The sequence below is a fragment of the Thamnophis sirtalis genome, unplaced genomic scaffold (genome assembly GCF_051295495.1).
Source record: "Thamnophis sirtalis isolate CommonGarterSnake01/CBP01778 unplaced genomic scaffold, rThaSir2_p1.2 scaffold_10, whole genome shotgun sequence".
Classification (NCBI taxonomy): Eukaryota; Metazoa; Chordata; class Lepidosauria; order Squamata; family Natricidae; genus Thamnophis; species Thamnophis sirtalis.
In genome coordinates, this window is record NW_028261390.1 from 3320428 (window position 1) to 3337959 (window position 17532).

Sequence of the window (17532 nt, forward strand, 5' to 3'; positions counted from 1 at the left end):
ATGCAAGACAGGTTGTAAAAGTTACTTTTTCTTCACCACCTGCAACAGGCTCCATGAGGTCTGTTTGTATACTTTCCCCTTATTTCTTCCATTTGTACGCTGAATGTATATTAATGGGAGCTGGATTAGAAGATGGACATAATTTTAAAATTGGAGGAAGAAATAGTAGTAATGCTGATGACGTGTGTGTGTGTGTGTGTGTGTGTGTGTGTAATGTATGCATATATGTATATGTATTTGAATGGATAGATATAAAGAAAGAATAGAGATAGATGATAGATAGAAATATAGATATAGATAGATAGATGAGATAGAATAGAGAGATGATGGATGGATAGATATAAAGAAAGAATAGAGATGATAGAAAGAGAGATCGATGAGATAGAATAGAGATGATGGATAGATAGACAGGTATAAAGAAAGAACAGAGATAAATGATATAGGATAGAGAGAAAGATAGGTAGGATAGAGATAGATGATAGATGAGATAGAATAGATGATGGATGGATAGATAGATATAAAGAAATAATAGAGATAGAAAGAGATAGATAGATGAGATAGAATAGAGAGATGATGGATGGATAGATAGACAGGTATAAAGAAAGAATAGAAATAAATGATATAGGATAGAGATAAAGATAGATAGGATAGAGATAGATGATAGATAGATGAGATAGAATAGAGATGATAGATGGATGGATATAAAGAAAGGATATAGATGATAGATAGGATAGAGATAGAATAGAGAGATGATGGATGGATGGTTAGATATAAAAAAGAATAAAGATAAATGATAGAGATAGGATAGAGATAGACGATAGATAAGAGATTTGGATGGATAGATGTAGATATATGGAGTAGATATATATATATTTACATATTTATATAGCACATGTATATGTGTGTTATGTATGTTTGGGTAGATACACACATTCTCTTGACAGCAGGCAACACAATTTCATTTTTAATGGGCCAGTGTGCTCTCAGTCAAATGACAGTTATTTTAGATATTTTGATGGGTTAAAATGCAAAGGATCTGAAAAGTCTAGTAGTAAAAATCAAGGCGCAGAATGAAAAAGATGGAATTCATATTAAATATAAAGAAGGCCAAACTAATTTCACACATAGTGCAGTATATATTTGCACATCGATTAATATGCTTGCATTTATTTCTTGCTGCAAATTCCCTCCCTGTTTAGGTAGCCATGGAGACCCGGCCTGGCCATCATCACCTTAAATCCAGCCTCTAGCATCATTTTTTTTTCATTGGGCAGACCGACTGTCAGTCTCCCCTGCGGAGCAGCGGATTGGCTACGGTGATTCCGTTATTCACCCCGCCCCTTTCAGGCCTAACTCTCAGTACCACATCTTACCGCGCGAGGCTTTTATTTTTTGGGGGGCCTTTTGTCGCTCAACCAAGGCAGACGCACGCTCATTGGAAGGATTCCCCTTTCATCCCAGCCCCGCAGGCTTCGCTTCATTCTCATTGGCTTCTTTATCTGTCGCCGCAAAGGCGAATGCTTCCGATTGGACAGATATCTTTTTTGAAGGCCCCGTACTCTGAGGGAGGAAAGAGAAGGCGAGGGAATACTTCGACGCAGGCGCAGTTGCCTGCTTTGGCTGCTGTCGCCGCGGCGTATGGAGCCGCTGCAGAATGGAAGTGACAAGCGACAAGCTAACGCGGAGCCGCCGCCGCCGCCCGCCATGGAGACGGGAAGCGAAGCCGGAGGATCCTCGGAGGAACGGCGGCGGCGGGGGGTATCGGCCTCGGGCATCCGTCGGCGCGCAAGTGGGCCGAGCAAGGCGGAGGCCGCCGCGGGCCGCGAGAAAGAGCGTGATGGCCCCGCCCCCCGGCCGCGCCCGGATTGCCACCGCAAGAGCCGCCCCCGTGAGTGGCCACTAGAGGGCGCGGGCGCTCAAGTGGGCGGGGCCCAAAGGGAAGGGGCGGGGTCTTCGGGCGATTTTGAAAAAAAACATTTAAAGCTGCAGCTGATGGGAGTTCAATGGGAAATTTGGGGGCGCCTTTTGTTTAAGGGGGACCTCCGGCCTCCTGCAGGCTCAGGATGCAGAAGGCCCGAGGATTGGAGGGCTAATAGAATTATTTGAACTCACAACAATCCTGTGAGGTAGGACAGCTTCTCTTGTTATCCTTACACTCTGATGGGCATGATGTCAGAGTAAGAGATTCCTCCTTTTGTTTTATACCTTCCATTTCTTTAGCTAATTAATTGTTTAATGCCTGTTCTGCTTTTTTTTTTTTTGCAAAGTGCAAAAAAAATCATTTATCCCTGAAGGGAGTGCGATATAAGCTCTCTCTCTGTGTGTGTGTGTTTGTGTGTATACGTACAAAATTGGCCCAGATATCATATCTTGGCCTGGCTAGTATACTTGTTTTTAGAATTTTTTTGTTCATGGGCATTAATTGAGAGTATCTCTCTCTCTCTCACACACCATCCATCCTATATCTATCTATCCATCATCTCTATCTCTCAATTCATCCATCCATCATCTATATCTTTCCATGTATTTATTGCTCCATCTATCCATTCTGTCATCTGTCCATTCATTCATAGATTATATCTATCTATCTCCATTTCCATCTCCCTCCAATATATATCTGTCTATCTGTCTATCATTTCATTCTATCTATCAATCGTTTCTTTCTATCTATCATTTCATTCTATCAATCATTTCATTCTATCTATATATCATCTATCATCTATCTGGTATTTATCATCTATCGATGTCTATCATTTCATTCTATCTATCAATCGTTTCTTTCTATCTATCATTTCGTTCTATCAATCATTTCATTCTATCTATATATCATCTATCTATCATCTATCTGGTATTTATCATCTATCGATGTCTATCTATCTATCATTTCATTCTATCTATCAATTATTTCATTCTGTCTATCCATCCATCTATCATTTCATTCTATCAATCATTTCAATCAATCTATCTATCATCTATCTATGGTATTTATCATCTATCGGTGTCTGTTTATCTATCATTTCATTCTGTCAATCATTTCATTCTATATCTATCCATCCATCTATCCATCCATCCAATTTATCATCTTCACAACATCCTTTTCCGAGTTCTCTGCCTGGATTTTAACAGCCCAGGTTTTTTTAAAAAAAGAAATAAAATTTGGCCAATGATAGATGAATGGTGAGCTGAAAAAAAAGGGCTGCACTTTTTATTTATTTATTTCTTTGCGCATGACATCTACAAAGGTCCTGTAATCACTGATAGACAAATATAAGTCTAATACAGCATCAACATCTATCTATCTATCTATCTATCTATCTATCTATCTATCTATCTATCTATCTATCTATCTATCTATCTATCTATCTATCTACCTACCTACCTACCTACCTACCTACCTACCTACCTACCTACCTACCTACCTACCTATCTATCAATCTATCAATCTATCAATCTATCAATCTAATCTATGGTGTCATCTTCTCTTATCTCTATGAAATCTCACCATCTTGTGTGACTCCGGCCGGCTTTCATAGTTACACACCTTTCCAAAATTATGGCTTATCTGGTGAGCCATGTATTTATTTATATCCTGCTTCTTAATAAAATGCCTGCAAAGATTTAATAAATTTCAAGTATGCCAAAGATATAGGACTGCTCCACCAAATATCTCAAACCAGTTTCTCTAAATTGGGCTATCTATTCTGGGCTGCAGAAATCCAAAAGACTCCCTCATACTTTTTCTGAGTTCTCTTCCTGGATTTTAACAGCACTTAGCCCAAGTTTAAAAAAAAAAAATCAAATAAAATTTGGCCAATGATAGCTGAATGGTGAGCTGGGAAAAAAGGGTTTTTTAAAATATTTTTTTTTGCATATGGCATCTATGGAGGTAATGCAATCTCTGATATACAAATATAAATTTAAATTAAGCATCAACATGTATACATATAGAAATACATATACTTATATATTGTCGTAAGTCGAGGGCTGCCTGTCTCCTGCCTTTTATTACAAAAAGAATGGTGCACATTCTGAAACATGAGATGCTTAACATAAGCACAGATTATAGCAACTGGGTTACGAGAAACGCCAGGGAAGGATTTTTATGATCAGAGGGAGAGATTATCTGTCATTATCTGTCACATTGGAAAGATCGGATTATCAACAGCTTCCTATTTTTTTCCTGCCAAAAGTTTGAATATTGGATTGAGGAAGGAGAGAATTCTCCTGCTGCAGTTGATAAGCCATTCTATTATTCTATTCTATTCTATTCCCTTCTCTTCTCTTCTCCTTCCCTCCCCTTCTCCCCATCCCCATTCTGCCTTTGTTTGGTGAAGTGCTGAAATAGTTGTATTAAAATGTAGAGCTGATTTATGGTTTTAAATAGAATGTGTGTGTGTGCATGTGAGGATAGATAGATGATAGACAGATAGGTAGGTAGGTAGGTAGGTAGGTAGGTAGGTAGGTAGGTAGGTAGGTAGGTAGGTAGATAGATAGATAGATAGATAGATAGATAGATAGATAGATAGATAGATAGATGAATGATAGATGAATGATAGATAGATAGATAGATAGATAGATAGATAGATAGATAGATGAATGATAGATGAATGATAGATAGATAGATAGATAGATAGATAGATGATATGATATAGATAGATAGATAGATAGATAGAATCTGCCACTTAGAACCATTTGTTTAGAGACCGTTCAAACATACAATGGTACTGAAAAAAGTGACTTATGACAGTTTTTTCAGACTTAAAACCATTGCGACCTGTCCATAGTCAAATTCAGACCCTTAGCAACTGACTCCTATTTATGACGGTCGCATCATCCCGGGGTCACGGGATGCCTTTTACGACCTCCTGAAGCACAAAGTCCACGGAGGAGCCAAGGTTCACTTAACAACGGTTTCCTTAACCTAACCTCCGCGACCGTGGGCCAGAAAGGTCGTACAGTGGAGCAAAACTCCCTTAACCGCCGCCTGGCTTAAAATTGGTGGGGGGGGGGAGACACACACCCCCTCCCCTCCAACGTCACATTTTAAATCCATTTTTCCCCCTCCCTCCTTCAGCTTTCCCTTGGTTCGGCTTGGACATCGGCGGGACGTTGGTGAAGCTGGTTTATTTCGAGCCCAAGGACATCACCACGGAGGAGGAGGAAGAGGAAGTGGAGAGCTTGAAAAGCATCCGCAAGTACCTGACCTCCAACACGGCCTACGGCGCCACCGGCCTCCGCGACGTCCACCTGGAGCTCAGGGACCTTACGCTGTGTGGACGTAAAGGCAATCTGCACTTTATTCGCTTCCCCACTCACGACATGCCCGCTTTTATTCAGATGGGCAGCGAGAAACATTTCTCCAGCCTCCACACCACGTTGTGTGCCACTGGAGGCGGAGCGTATAAATTTGAGCAGGACTTTCTCACAGTAGGCAATTCTTTTGGCTTCTCTCCCCCCCCCCACCCCCCCACACCTCGCCCCTTTGGGAAAGGAACAGGATTCTGAAAAGGGGTGTGTGGATTAACAGGTGGTCCTCGAATGACGAACTACAAGGGAGCCCAGGATTTTGTGCCGATGGAAAATATAATGTGGATGTAAAAACTTGTTAAGGGAGTTTTTCCCCATTTTATAACTTTCCTTGCTAAGTGAATAACTGCTGTGATACTATCTGTCTGTCTGTCTATCTCTCTCTCTCTCTCTCTCTCTCTATTATATCTCCATCCATCTATCATCTATCACCTATATCATATCTATCTATCTATCTATCTATCTATCTATCTATCTATCTATCTATCTATCATCTATCTATCATCACCTGTCTCTATTTATTATATATCCATCCATCCATCCATCTCTGTCTATATCATCTATCTATCACCTATCTATATCTGTTATATTTCTATCATCTATCTATCTATCTATCTATCTATCTATCTATCTATCTATCTATCTATCAGCTATCTATATCTATGATATTTCTATCAGCTATCAATCAATCAATCACCTATCTCTGTCTGTCTATCTATCTATCTATCTATCTATCTATCTATCTATCTATCTATCTCTATTATATCTCCATCCATCTATCATCTATCACCTATATCTATTATATCTCTATATCTCTATATCTATCTATCTATCTATCTATCTATCTATCTATCTATCTATCTATCTATCTATCGTCACCTGTCTCTATTATATATCCATCCATCCATCCATCCATCTCTGTCTATATCATCTATCTATCACCTATCTATATCTATTATATTTCTATCATCTATTTATCTATCAGCTCTCTATATCTATGATATTTCTACCAGCTATCAATCAATCAGTCAATCACTTATCTCTGTCTGTCTGTCTGTCTGTCTGTCTGTCTATCTATCTATCTATCTATCTATCTATCTATCTATCTATCTATCTATCTCCTATCTATATATTATATTTCTATCATCTATCAGCTATTTATATCTATTATATTTCTATCAGCTATCAATCAAATCACCTATATCTATCTATCTATATCTATCTATCTATCTATCTATCTTTCTATCTATCTATCACCTATCTATATATTTCTATCATCTATCAGCTATCTATATCTATTATATTTCTATCAGCTATCAATCAATCAATCAATCAATCACCTCTATCTATCATCCATCCATCCATCCATCCATCCATCCATCTATCTATCTATCACCAATCTATATCTATTATATCTCCATCCATCCATCTATCTATCTAGTTTCCCCCAAAATAAGGCAGGGTCTTATTTTCTTTTGACCCCCGAAATAAGCGCTTGGCCTTATTTCCGGGGAGGTCTTATTATTTTTGAGGCACAGGAGGCGGCGAGCGTGGTCACCTCGTGGCTGCTGCTGTGTTGCGATATTTTCGGGGAGGGCTTATTATCCGGGGAGGTCTTGTTTTCGGGGAAACAAGGTAGGAACCCGGCTGTTAAGTGAATCTGGGCTTCCCCATTGATTTTGCTTGCCAGGAAGTCACAAAAGGGGATCACGTAACCTTGGGACCAAGCCAAGGTCAGTTGCCAAGCGCCTGAATTTTCATCCTGTGGCCATGAGGATGCTGCGAAGGGCGAAAAGAAGTCCTAAGTCCCTTTTTTCACTGCTGTTGTAACTTCAAACGGTCGCTGAATGAACTGCTGTATGTCGAGGACTACAGTGCCTGTCATTTGCCAATGGCAGCCTTCGTTGTGATCCCTTTAAGCCCATGTAATCTGCTGATCTGGGTGCGAGAGGATAGCTTTTCAGCAGATATATTGGGTTGGTTTTAAAACCTCTAGTTCCGTGAAGCTTTGGCAAGCGTGCCGGAAGTGGCACACACCGCCATCTCTCCGGCCACGCGAGCCGTCGCCTGTTTCTCTTCTGGGTTCCGGTGCTCCTGGCCAGCTGGTTTTCACACGCGCGGCAGCGCCGGAAACCGGAAGAGCAGTTGCCCGGTGCGCATGCACATGCCGGGAAGCTGATCTTCCCGTTTCCTGTGTGCACATGCGCCCCGGCCAGCTGGTCTTTGGTGCGTATGCACGCCAGAAACCGGAAGATCATCCTCCCGGGGCGTGCATGCGCACCGGGCAACTATACCCTTTCAGACAAGAGGCTGTTCAGTCTCTTCTTAACACCCCTCCCCTCCCCCCCAGTAAAACCCAGAACTTCTGGTGGCGAGCTGTTCCATTGGCTCATTGTCATTTTTAGGCCATTTTTGCCCCCCCAAAACGGTCTTTTTTGCAGTTTTTCGGGCCGTTTTGAGGCACTCCGATGCCCCCGAAGACCAGCTGGCTGGCACACATGTGAAGAAGAAAGAGGGGAAGGGAGGAGTGGGGGAAGAGAGGGGAAGAAAGGAGGAAGGATGAGGAGGGAAAGGAAGAAAGGGCAAAGCAGAGGAAGTAAGGGAGGAGAATTAAGAGAAGGAGAGAGGGTAAGAAGAAGGAGAAGAGAGGAGAAGGGGAGGAGGAGAGGGGAAGAAGGGAGGAAGGAGAGGAGGAAAGAAGAAAGGGGAGAAGGGAGGAGGAGGTGGGAAGAGAGGGGAAGAAGAAAGGAGGAAGGATGAGGAGGGAAAGGAAGAAAGGGTCAAAGCAGAGGAAGTAAGGGAGGGGAATTAAGAGTAGGAGAGAGGGTAAGAAGGAGAAGAGAGGAGAAGGGGAGGAGGAGAGGGGAAGAAGGGAGGAAGGAGAGGAGGAAAGAAGAAAGCGGAGAAGGGAGGAGGGGGGAAGAGAGGGGAAGAAGAAAGGAGGAAGGATGAGGAGGGAAAGGAAGAAAGGGTCAAAGCAGAGGAAGTAAGGGAGGGGAATTAAGAGTAGGAGAGAGGGTAAGAAGGAGAAGAGAGGAGAAGGGGAGGAGGAGAGGGGAAGAAGGGAGGAAGGAGAGGAGGAAAGAAGAAAGCGGAGAAGGGAGGAGGGGGGAAGAGAGGGGAAGAAGAAAGGAGGAAGGATGAGGAGGGAAAGGAAGAAAGGGTCAAAGCAGAGGAAGTAAGGGAGGGGAATTAAGAGTAGGAGAGAGGGTAAGAAGGAGAAGAGAGGAGAAGGGGAGGAGGAGAGGGGAAGAAGGGAGGAAGGAGAGGAGGAAAGAAGAACGGAGAAGGGAGGAGTGGGGAAGAGAGGGGAAGAAGAAAGGAGGAAGGATGAGGAGGGAAAGGAAGAAAGGGTCAAAGCAGAGGAAGTAAGGGAGGGGAATTAAGAGTAGGAGAGAGGGTAAGAAGGAGAAGGGGAGGAGGAGAGGGGAAGAAGGGAGGAAGGAGAGGAGGAAAGAAGAAAGCGGAGAAGGGAGGAGGAGGAGGGAAGAGAGGGGAAGAAGAAAGGATGGATGAGGAGGGAAAGGAAGAAAGGGTCAAAGCAGAGGAAGTAAGGGAGGGGAATTAAGAGTAGGAGAAAGGGTAAGAAGGAGAAGAGAGGAGAAGGGGAGGAGGAGAGGGGAAGAAGGGAGGAAGGAGAGGAGGAAAGAAGAAAGCGGAGAAGGGAGGAGGGGGGGAAGAGAGGGAAGAAGAAAGGAGGAAGGATGAGGAGGGAAAGGAAGAAAGGGCACATTGGAAGCCAGAAGAACAGCTGGCGATGGTGCATATGCCCACAGAGAAGTCTCCACATGCCACAGGGTGTAGGGTTTCCTGCCTGAGCAGGGGGTTGGACTAGAAGACCTCCAAGGTCCCTTCCAACCGTGCAATTCTATTCTTACCTGGTTCTTAGAGAGAAAGATCACCCTCCCGCCCCCCTCCGATCATTCCCACGACCCCCTCCGCTCCCCCCCCCAAAGCTTTCTCTCCGGCTCTCTTCAAAGCTTCTCTCTCCGAACAGATGGGCGACCTCCAGCTGTGTAAAATGGACGAGCTGGACTGCCTTATCAAGGGGGTTCTCTACATTGATTCGGTGGGCTTCAACGGACACTCGGAGTGCTACTATTTTGAGGACCCCACGGATCCCGAGAAATGCCAGAAGGTCCCTTTCAACTTGGAGGACCCTTACCCTCTCCTGCTGGTCAACATCGGCTCCGGAGTCAGCATCCTGGCCGTCTATTCCGAAGGCAATTACAAGCGAGTGACCGGCACCAGGTGAGGACTCGGTCCGGAGGCTAGTTGTGCCCCTGGGGGGCGGAGGGGTGTGTGTGTTTCCACGTCGGACCCAGAGGCTTTCAATTCAGGCAGTCCTCGAGTTACGAGCGCAGCTGAGCCCGCTATTCGTGAAGTGAAATGTTTGTTCCAGTGGTGTTTGCCCCGCTTTACGACTTGTTTTTTTTTTAGAGAGTATTTTTTTTTAGTTTTTCTCTTTCAAATTGATTCACAAATATAAGACTCTTATAATTACTTTTAACGTTTATCGATTCGTCATTAATCTTTTATCATTGTTTTCTTACAAATATATAGAATACAGTTTGGGTCACTTTCTTGCCACCCCATGAATCCCATCTTATTTCGCAACAACCTTGCTCCTTCCACCTTCTCAACCTCCCTTCTCTGCCGCCTTCTTTCCTCCTCTCCTTCCTCCCTTCTTCCCCTCTCTCCCTCCCCTTCTCCTCTCTTCTCCTTCTTCTTCCCCTCTCTCCTACTCTTAATTCCCCTCCCTTACTTCCTCTGCTTTGACCTTTTCTTCCTTCCCTCCTCATCCTTCCTCCTTCCCCTCCTCCTCCGCTTTTTTCTTTCCTCCTCTCCTTCCTCCCTTCTTCCCCTCTCTTCCCCCCTCCTCCCTTCTCTGCTTTCTTACTCTCTCTCCTTCTCATGATTGATCATGTCTTCTTTGCCAGCCTCGGAGGAGGGACCTTTTTCGGCCTCTGCTGCCTCCTGACCGGCTGCTCCACCTTCGAAGAAGCTCTCGAAATGGCCTCCCGGGGAGACAGCACGAAAGTGGACAAACTCGTGCGGGATATTTACGGAGGGGACTACGAGCGCTTTGGCCTGCCAGGTTGGACCATAGCATCCAGGTAAGGCCACCCGGAGATGGTTTCCGCTGAGGGCGTTAACACAACCTAGAAACCCCCCCCCCCCCCCCACTCGTCTGTCGTCAGGCTGGGATCCTCACAAGTCAAGGTTGTGTGGCTGGCTTAGTAAATCCACATGTGACCCGACAAAAGCACGCACGACAAAAGCGCAACGACAAAAGCGCGTCGCTAAAACCGCGACGTCATCACCACGACGCCAACAGCGCGGCAACAGAAGGGCGCTTTATAACAGCGCGGCGACAGAAAGCCGATTTAAGTTAAAGTAAGGTTTAGGGTGAGGGTTAGGGTTAGGGTTAGCTTTTGAATGCTAGTAAAAGCATTTTGCTGAGCGCTTCGGAGGGCGCGGATTTGCCCTCCGCGGTTATGTCGGCGCGCTAGGGTCGCCTTTTTCCTTAGCGCTTCGGACGGCGCGGATTTGCCCTCTGCGGTTATGTCGGCGCGTAAAAGGGCTTCGCAGTTTTGTCGGTGAACCAATCCACCTGGGGTGGCAGAGAGCAGGGGTCCCCCAACCCATCCAGGCCGCGGACTGGTACCAGTCTGGAGCTGGTTAGGAACCAGGCCCCACACTTGGAGGTGAGCGGTGGGTGAGCAAGTGAAGCTTCATCTACGCACGAGTGCCTGCGAAAACACCCCCCCCCCCACACACACACACCAGTCTGTGTAAAAATTATGTTCCACGAAACTGATCCCTGGTGCCAAAAAGTGTGGACTGCTGGCATAGAGTCCCAAAGGTGCTTTTTCAGGAGCCAATTGGTCTTTCTGGTTATTCTATTCTATTCCATTCGATTCCCTATTCTGTTCTGTTCTATTCTATTCCATATTCCATTAATTATTTTATTCCATTCTATTCTATACCCATTCCATTCTATTCTATCCTACATTCTATTCTATTCCCCATTCCATTCCGTATTCTATTCTGTTCTATTCTATTCTATTCCATATTCCATTAATTATTTTATTCCATTCTATTCTATTCTATTCCCATTCCATTCTATTCTATTCTATTCCCATTCCCTATTCTGTTCTATTCTATTCCATATTCCATTAATTATTTTATTCCATTCTATTCTATTCCCATTCCATTCTATTCTATTCTATTCCCTATTCTGTTCTATTCTATTCCATATTCCATTAATTATTCTATTCTATTCCATTCCCTATTCTGTTCTATTCTATTCCAATTCCATATTCCATTAATTATTTTATTCCATTCCATTCCATTCTATTCTATTCTATTCCATATTCCATTAATTATTCTATTCTATTCTATTCCATTAATTATTTTATTCCATTCTATTCTATTCTATTCCATATTCCATTAATTATTTTATTCCACTCCATTCTATTCTATTCCATATTCCATTAATTATTTTATTCCACTCCATTCTATTCTATTCCATATTCCATTAATTATTTTATTCCATTCCGTTCTGTTCTGTTCCATTCTCTTCTCACTCCATTCTAAAAACTGCCTGTCTCCCCTTTTTCCATCCAGCTTTGGAAACATGATGAGCAAAGAGAAACGAGAGGCGGCCAGTAAGGAGGACTTGGCCCGGGCAGCCTTGATCACCATCACCAACAACATCGGCTCCATCGCACGCATGTGCGCGCTGAATGAGGTACAGCCTATTTGGAGCTCAGGGTTGAAATGCGAGGTCCTCGGCGCTCCCTGAGCTTGATGGTTTTCTCGTGGACGTTTCATGACCCAACTAGGGAACATCATCAGTGTCAGAAGGGAATGGGGTTTATAGGGAGGAGGACTGTGGGGTCCTTGGTGTTTCCTGAGCTTGGTTGCTTTCTTGCAGACCTTTCTTGACCCAACTAGGTAACATCATCAGTGCTGGAAGGAAGAGGGGTTTAATAGGGAAGTTTATAGGAACTTACCTTGTGCACTCCTTGGCCGTGGCTCTGCGGACTAGCATCGGTCTGCTTGTGGCTGGACTTCATTGGAATAGTTCTGGGGTTTGGAAGAAGGGAGTTGGGGAGTGTGTATGTGTGTGTGAGAGAGAGAGAGACAAAGAGAGAGCTGGACAACACAACTCCCTGAAAAGCCGGAAGTCCCTGCGCTTGTTTCCACCGTGGGAATGAAGCTGGGTGCTTCCAGCTTCTTTACAGTGCTGCCTTGTTGTGACCATGTCAAGCAGCATTGTACAGGGCTATGAAAGACCCCAAGCACGTCTTCTTCTTCGGCGGCGGCGGCCCTGGGCTCACGCGATTCCCCTTTTGCGACTCTCTGTAGGTCAGTGAGCCTGTGGGCTAATGTGGAGAATCAAAACCCCAAATCTGAGCAGAGGGTTGGACTAGAAGACCTCCTTCCAACTCTTCTGTTATTCTGAAAAGAAATAACAACTTCTCGATCGATTGTGTGCCCTCAAATCCGCGTCGACCGTTAATAACCCCCTGCGCAGATTTCCTCCAGGTTGGATCTGACCTCATGTAGGCGCTTCAGGTCTCAGACCTGCCCACCCATCTCCATCGAATCCATTCGTCTGGCTGCTGCTTCTCTTTGACCTAAATCAGGGGTCGGCAACCTTAAACCCTCGAAGAGCCGTTTGGACCTGTTTCCCACAGAAAAGAAAACGCCGGGAGCCGCAAAGCCCTTCCCGCGCCTGACTATTTCCTGAGTGGACACAAAACTGGCATATTATGTAGTTGAATTCAATGTTCTGTTTTCTTCTGAAACTTTCCTTTTCTTGGATTTATTCACGGTTGGCCCACCGGGGGTCGAAAAGCTCAATTAATCGCCTGCCGGGCAGTTGTGATACGTATTTTGAGCGACAGGGAGCCGCAGCAGGGGGATGAAAGAGCCACATGCAGCTCCGGAGCCGTCTTAATTTATTCTTCCTTAGCATCAGCTTCTAATATTATTTTTTTCTCTCTCTTTTCCCCCCAGAACATTAATAAAGTGGTTTTTGTGGGGAACTTTTTGAGAATCAACACAATCTCCATGAAGTTTCTGGCCTACGCTTTGGACTACTGGTCAAAGGGACAACTGAAGGCTCTTTTTCTGGAACATGAGGTAAAAAGTTACGCTGTGGGTCGGAGTTTGTGTTGTCTTCCCTTTTCCCTTTAAAAAAAACCACCCCTTGATTAGTTTCCACCCATTGCTTCTTGTCCTGCCTTCAGGTGCCTTGGAGAATAGCTTGACTCCCTCTCTTTTGTGGCAACCCCTGAGATATTGGAAGACTGCTATCATGTCTCCCCTGGTCCTTCTTTTCATTCAACTAGACATGCCCAGTTCCTGCAACCGTTCTTCCTATATTTTAGCCTCCAGTCCCTTAATCCTCTTTGTTGCTCTTCTCTGCACCCTTTCCAGAGTCTCCACATCTTTTCTACATCGTGGTGACCATATAATGTGACACACCTTGCAGGACGTTAATGGGAACTGTTTCGTATGAAATTGTCCACTTCAACTCATGTGGCATTCTACAATCAATCCTCAGTGGCATGACATGTAGTAATATTTAAACGATGCATTTAATCATTTAGGGTTTCTTCTTCTTTTGTTTTAAAACAGGGATATTTCGGAGCCGTGGGAGCTCTCCTGGAGCTGTTGGAATCATCCTGAATCCATGAAGAAAGCCCGAATCCCGGGTTCAACAGAGCACTTTTTTTTTTAAAACCCAAGACGGAGTTCCTTTGATTCCATTTTGTAAAAACCAGACGGCCTGGTCACAGCGGAAACGAAGGGATCGTGAATGACGTCAGCCGTTCTCTGCCGAAAATGAAAGACAAACGGAGTTGTTTGTTCTCAGCGGTAACCGCGCATGTAGGTTAGTTGGTCAGAAAGCTTCTCTGGCTATGACAACTGTGTGGACGGCGCAAATGTGAAGACGAGGGTTTGCTCTCGTTTGGGTTGAGTCCCGTTTCTTTCGGGGACGTCCAGCTGGCTGCAGCAGTGGTGACGTCAAACAAGGTTTGTGCTCTCCTCAGAATTATTTTAAGGGTGGTTCTGTTTTGTGCAGCTGACTTTTTCACCGTGGCGTCCAGATGCGCACAATATGAAAACCCACCAACCGTATTAAAATTGATTTTCTTAAAAGAGCGGGTCTCGTCCCTTGATTGCGACTACGGGGACTGGTCTCCCACTAACTGTCCCTGTGCATTTCGTTCTACATTTAGGCAAGAAAAACGAAATGCGCAGGGACAGCATAGGTGGTACCTTGCTCAATAGTAGCAACTGTGAAAGGGATCTTGGAGTCCTAGTGGACAACCATTTAAATAGGAGCCAGCCGTGGGCAGCAGCTGCCAAAAAAGCCAACACAGTTCTAGGCTGCATCAACAGAGGGAGAGAATCAAGATCACGTAAGTGTTTATAAGACCTTGGTGAGGCCACACTTGGAATACGGCTTTCAGTTCTGGCCGCCACGATGTAGAAAAGATGTGGAGACTCTAGAAAGAGTGCAGAGAAGAGCAACAAAGAGGATTAGGGGACTGGAGACTAAAACATACAAAGAACAGTTTCAGGAACTGGGTATGTCTAGTTTAATGAAAAGAAGGACCAGGGATGACATGACAGAAGTCTTCCAATCTCTCAGAGGTTGCCACAAAGAAGAGGGAGTCAAACTATTCTCCAAAGCACTCGAGGGCAGAACAAGAAGCAATGGGTGGAAATTAATCAAGGAGAGAAGCAACCTAGAACTGAGGAGAAATTTCCTGACAGAACAATTAACCAGTGGAACAATTTGCCTCCAGAAGTTGTAAATGCCCCAACACTGGAAGTCTTTAAAAAAATGTTGAATAGCCATTTGTCTGAAGTGGTGTAGGGTTTCCTGCCTAGGCAGAGGGTTGGACTAGAAGACCCCCAAGGTCCCTTCCAACTCTGCTATTCTATTGTATAATAAACCGAAGTGAGAGAGGAGAGGCAAAAGGGGGGAGGAAACGAAACCCGGGTTCACAATTTTGTTTACAATGCGACAATGAACCATCGGCTTTCTCCTGCAGAAAATTAAAGGGATGATCAAACATTTCGGTGCTTATTTTCTTGACCTGTTTGACATAGATCTGGGGGGGCTGGGGGGGGTTGTCAAACTCGCATCGTCATCCGGTAAGCCGGGGGGGGGGCAGGGTCAGCACGTGACCCAATTGGCCTGCAGTTCGCGGGTTTGACACCCCTGCCATATATCAAAATCGACCATAGAAACCACTGTGGCCGAGAAGAGAGTTGGTAGAATAGAATAGAGTAGAACAGAGAATCGAATAGAAAAATGAGAGAATAGAGTAATTAATAGAAGAGAAATAGAAAGAAGAGAACTGAACAGAACAGAGGGTAGGAAAGAATAGGGAGTAAGGGAGCAGAGCAGAGCAGAATGGAATATTCTTAATTGGCCAAATGTGATTGGACTCTTAAAGGAATTTGTCTGCAGTGCTGAAACTCTCAAGCAACAAAATGATATAAGACGCCAATAGAATTGTAGATATTATTGTGAATAGCTTTGAACTTTGCTTTTAAGTCTTTGCTATTCAACAGTGCCATGAGTTCAAGTCTTAAACCGACTGGAGTTGAATAACGGTGTTACAGAAATGCCTTACTTAAGGCCCTCTTTCCTCTCTGGCTTTTGAATGCGCCGAAACTCCTGAATCAATTCCATCGTACTTTGGTCTTTCGGTGATTTCTATCTTCCTTGCTTCAAATGATCTTCCGTTCTCCTGCCGATTTGCCACAATCTCTCTGAAATAATTTAGATTCAAGGTCAAGGTTCCCCTCGCGCATATGTGCTAGTCGTTCCCAACTCCAGGGGGTGGTGCTCACCTCCGTTTCAAAGCTGAAGAGCCAGCCCTATCCGAAGAAGTCTCCGTGGTCATGTGGCTGGCATGACTCAATGCCGAAGGCGCATGGAGCGCTGTTCCCTTCCCACCAAAGGTGGTTCCTGTTTTTCTACTTGCGTTTTTTTTACGAGCTTTCGAACTGCTAGGTTGGCAGGAGCTGGGACAAGTCACGGGAGCTCCCTCCGTTAGGCGGCGCTAGGGATTCGGACTGCCAATGTTTCTGATTGACAAGCTCATCACCTGAGCCACCGCGTCCCTTCCTTAGATTTACAGAATACTAAAAAATGGTTTTGCCCTACTTGTTGTTTCCTGCAAGAGGCTTCTTGTCTTGCCTACCCTGAATATGAATTTAGTGACAATTTCTATTTCTCTCTCCACTTATAAATCACCTGTTGGAACAGAGATGGGAACACAGATTGGGTATCGGTGTGGGTTGGAGCAAATTTTTTATCACATCACACAACCCAGTATACCTCTTCATAGTTCCCCCGGGGGGGAGTAATCGTTTTTTTTACACCTAAAGTAGGTTAAAAGTTAATGTACAAATAGATTGAATTCACAACCCAGTTCCATACAGCTAAGTCCTCAATCACAACTGTGCCCATCAGTTCTAGAAGGGATTGGGGTTTGAAGAGGAGGAGGAGGAGGAAGAAGAGGAAGAGGAGGAGGAAAAGGACTGTGGGCTCCTTGGTGCTCTCTGAGCACTGTTTTGTTGTAAACATTTCATGATCCAACTAGGGAACATCATCAGGGCTAGAAGGGATAGGGGTTTGGAGAGGAGGAGGAGGAGGAGGAGGAGGAAGAAGGGAAGAGGAGGAGGAAGCGAGACCTTCAGTGAATTTAGTCCCATTTTATGACTTTTCTTGCCCTGGCCGTTAAGTGAATTGCAGCCATCGTCGTTAAGCGAATCTGGCTTCACGTTTTGACTCTGCTTGTCAGAAAGTCACCAAAGGGGATCCTGTCACCCTGGGACGCTGCGGCCGTCATAAGTAGGAGGCGGTTGCCCAGGCTCTGAATGTTGATTCCGAATTTTGACCGCGTGACCTTGGGGATGCTACAACAGTCGTAAAGTGTGAAAAATGGCCGTAAGTCACTTTCTAAAGCGATGTTGTAACTTTGAACGGTCACTAAATGAACTGTTGTAAGTCGAGGACTACCTGTGCTTGCTGAGCTCAACTCTTTCCATCCATGGCCTGTAGGGGGCAGGCTAGTCCTTCCCAAACAGCCTGGAATGAACAGTTCTTGGTGCTTAAATCTTCTTCTGATATTCAGATATTTCCCAAATGTTCGAATTATTTTTCAGATTCAAATATTAATAGAA

The 17532-nt window shown here is 44.6% G+C and overlaps 1 protein-coding gene across 1 annotated transcript; it reads left to right on the top strand.

The window, feature by feature from the left end:
* Positions 1-1557: 1557 nt before the first annotated feature.
* PANK2 (pantothenate kinase 2) lies at positions 1558-14484 on the top strand. Its single transcript, XM_087723937.1, has 7 exons — positions 1558-1888; positions 5075-5427; positions 9305-9558; positions 10248-10424; positions 11938-12061; positions 13336-13461; positions 13960-14484. Exons 1-7 carry the CDS (start codon positions 1639-1641, stop codon positions 14008-14010), a joined length of 1335 nt encoding a protein of 444 aa, XP_087580063.1. The 5' UTR covers positions 1558-1638; the 3' UTR covers positions 14011-14484.
* Positions 14485-17532: the final 3048 nt, after the last annotated feature.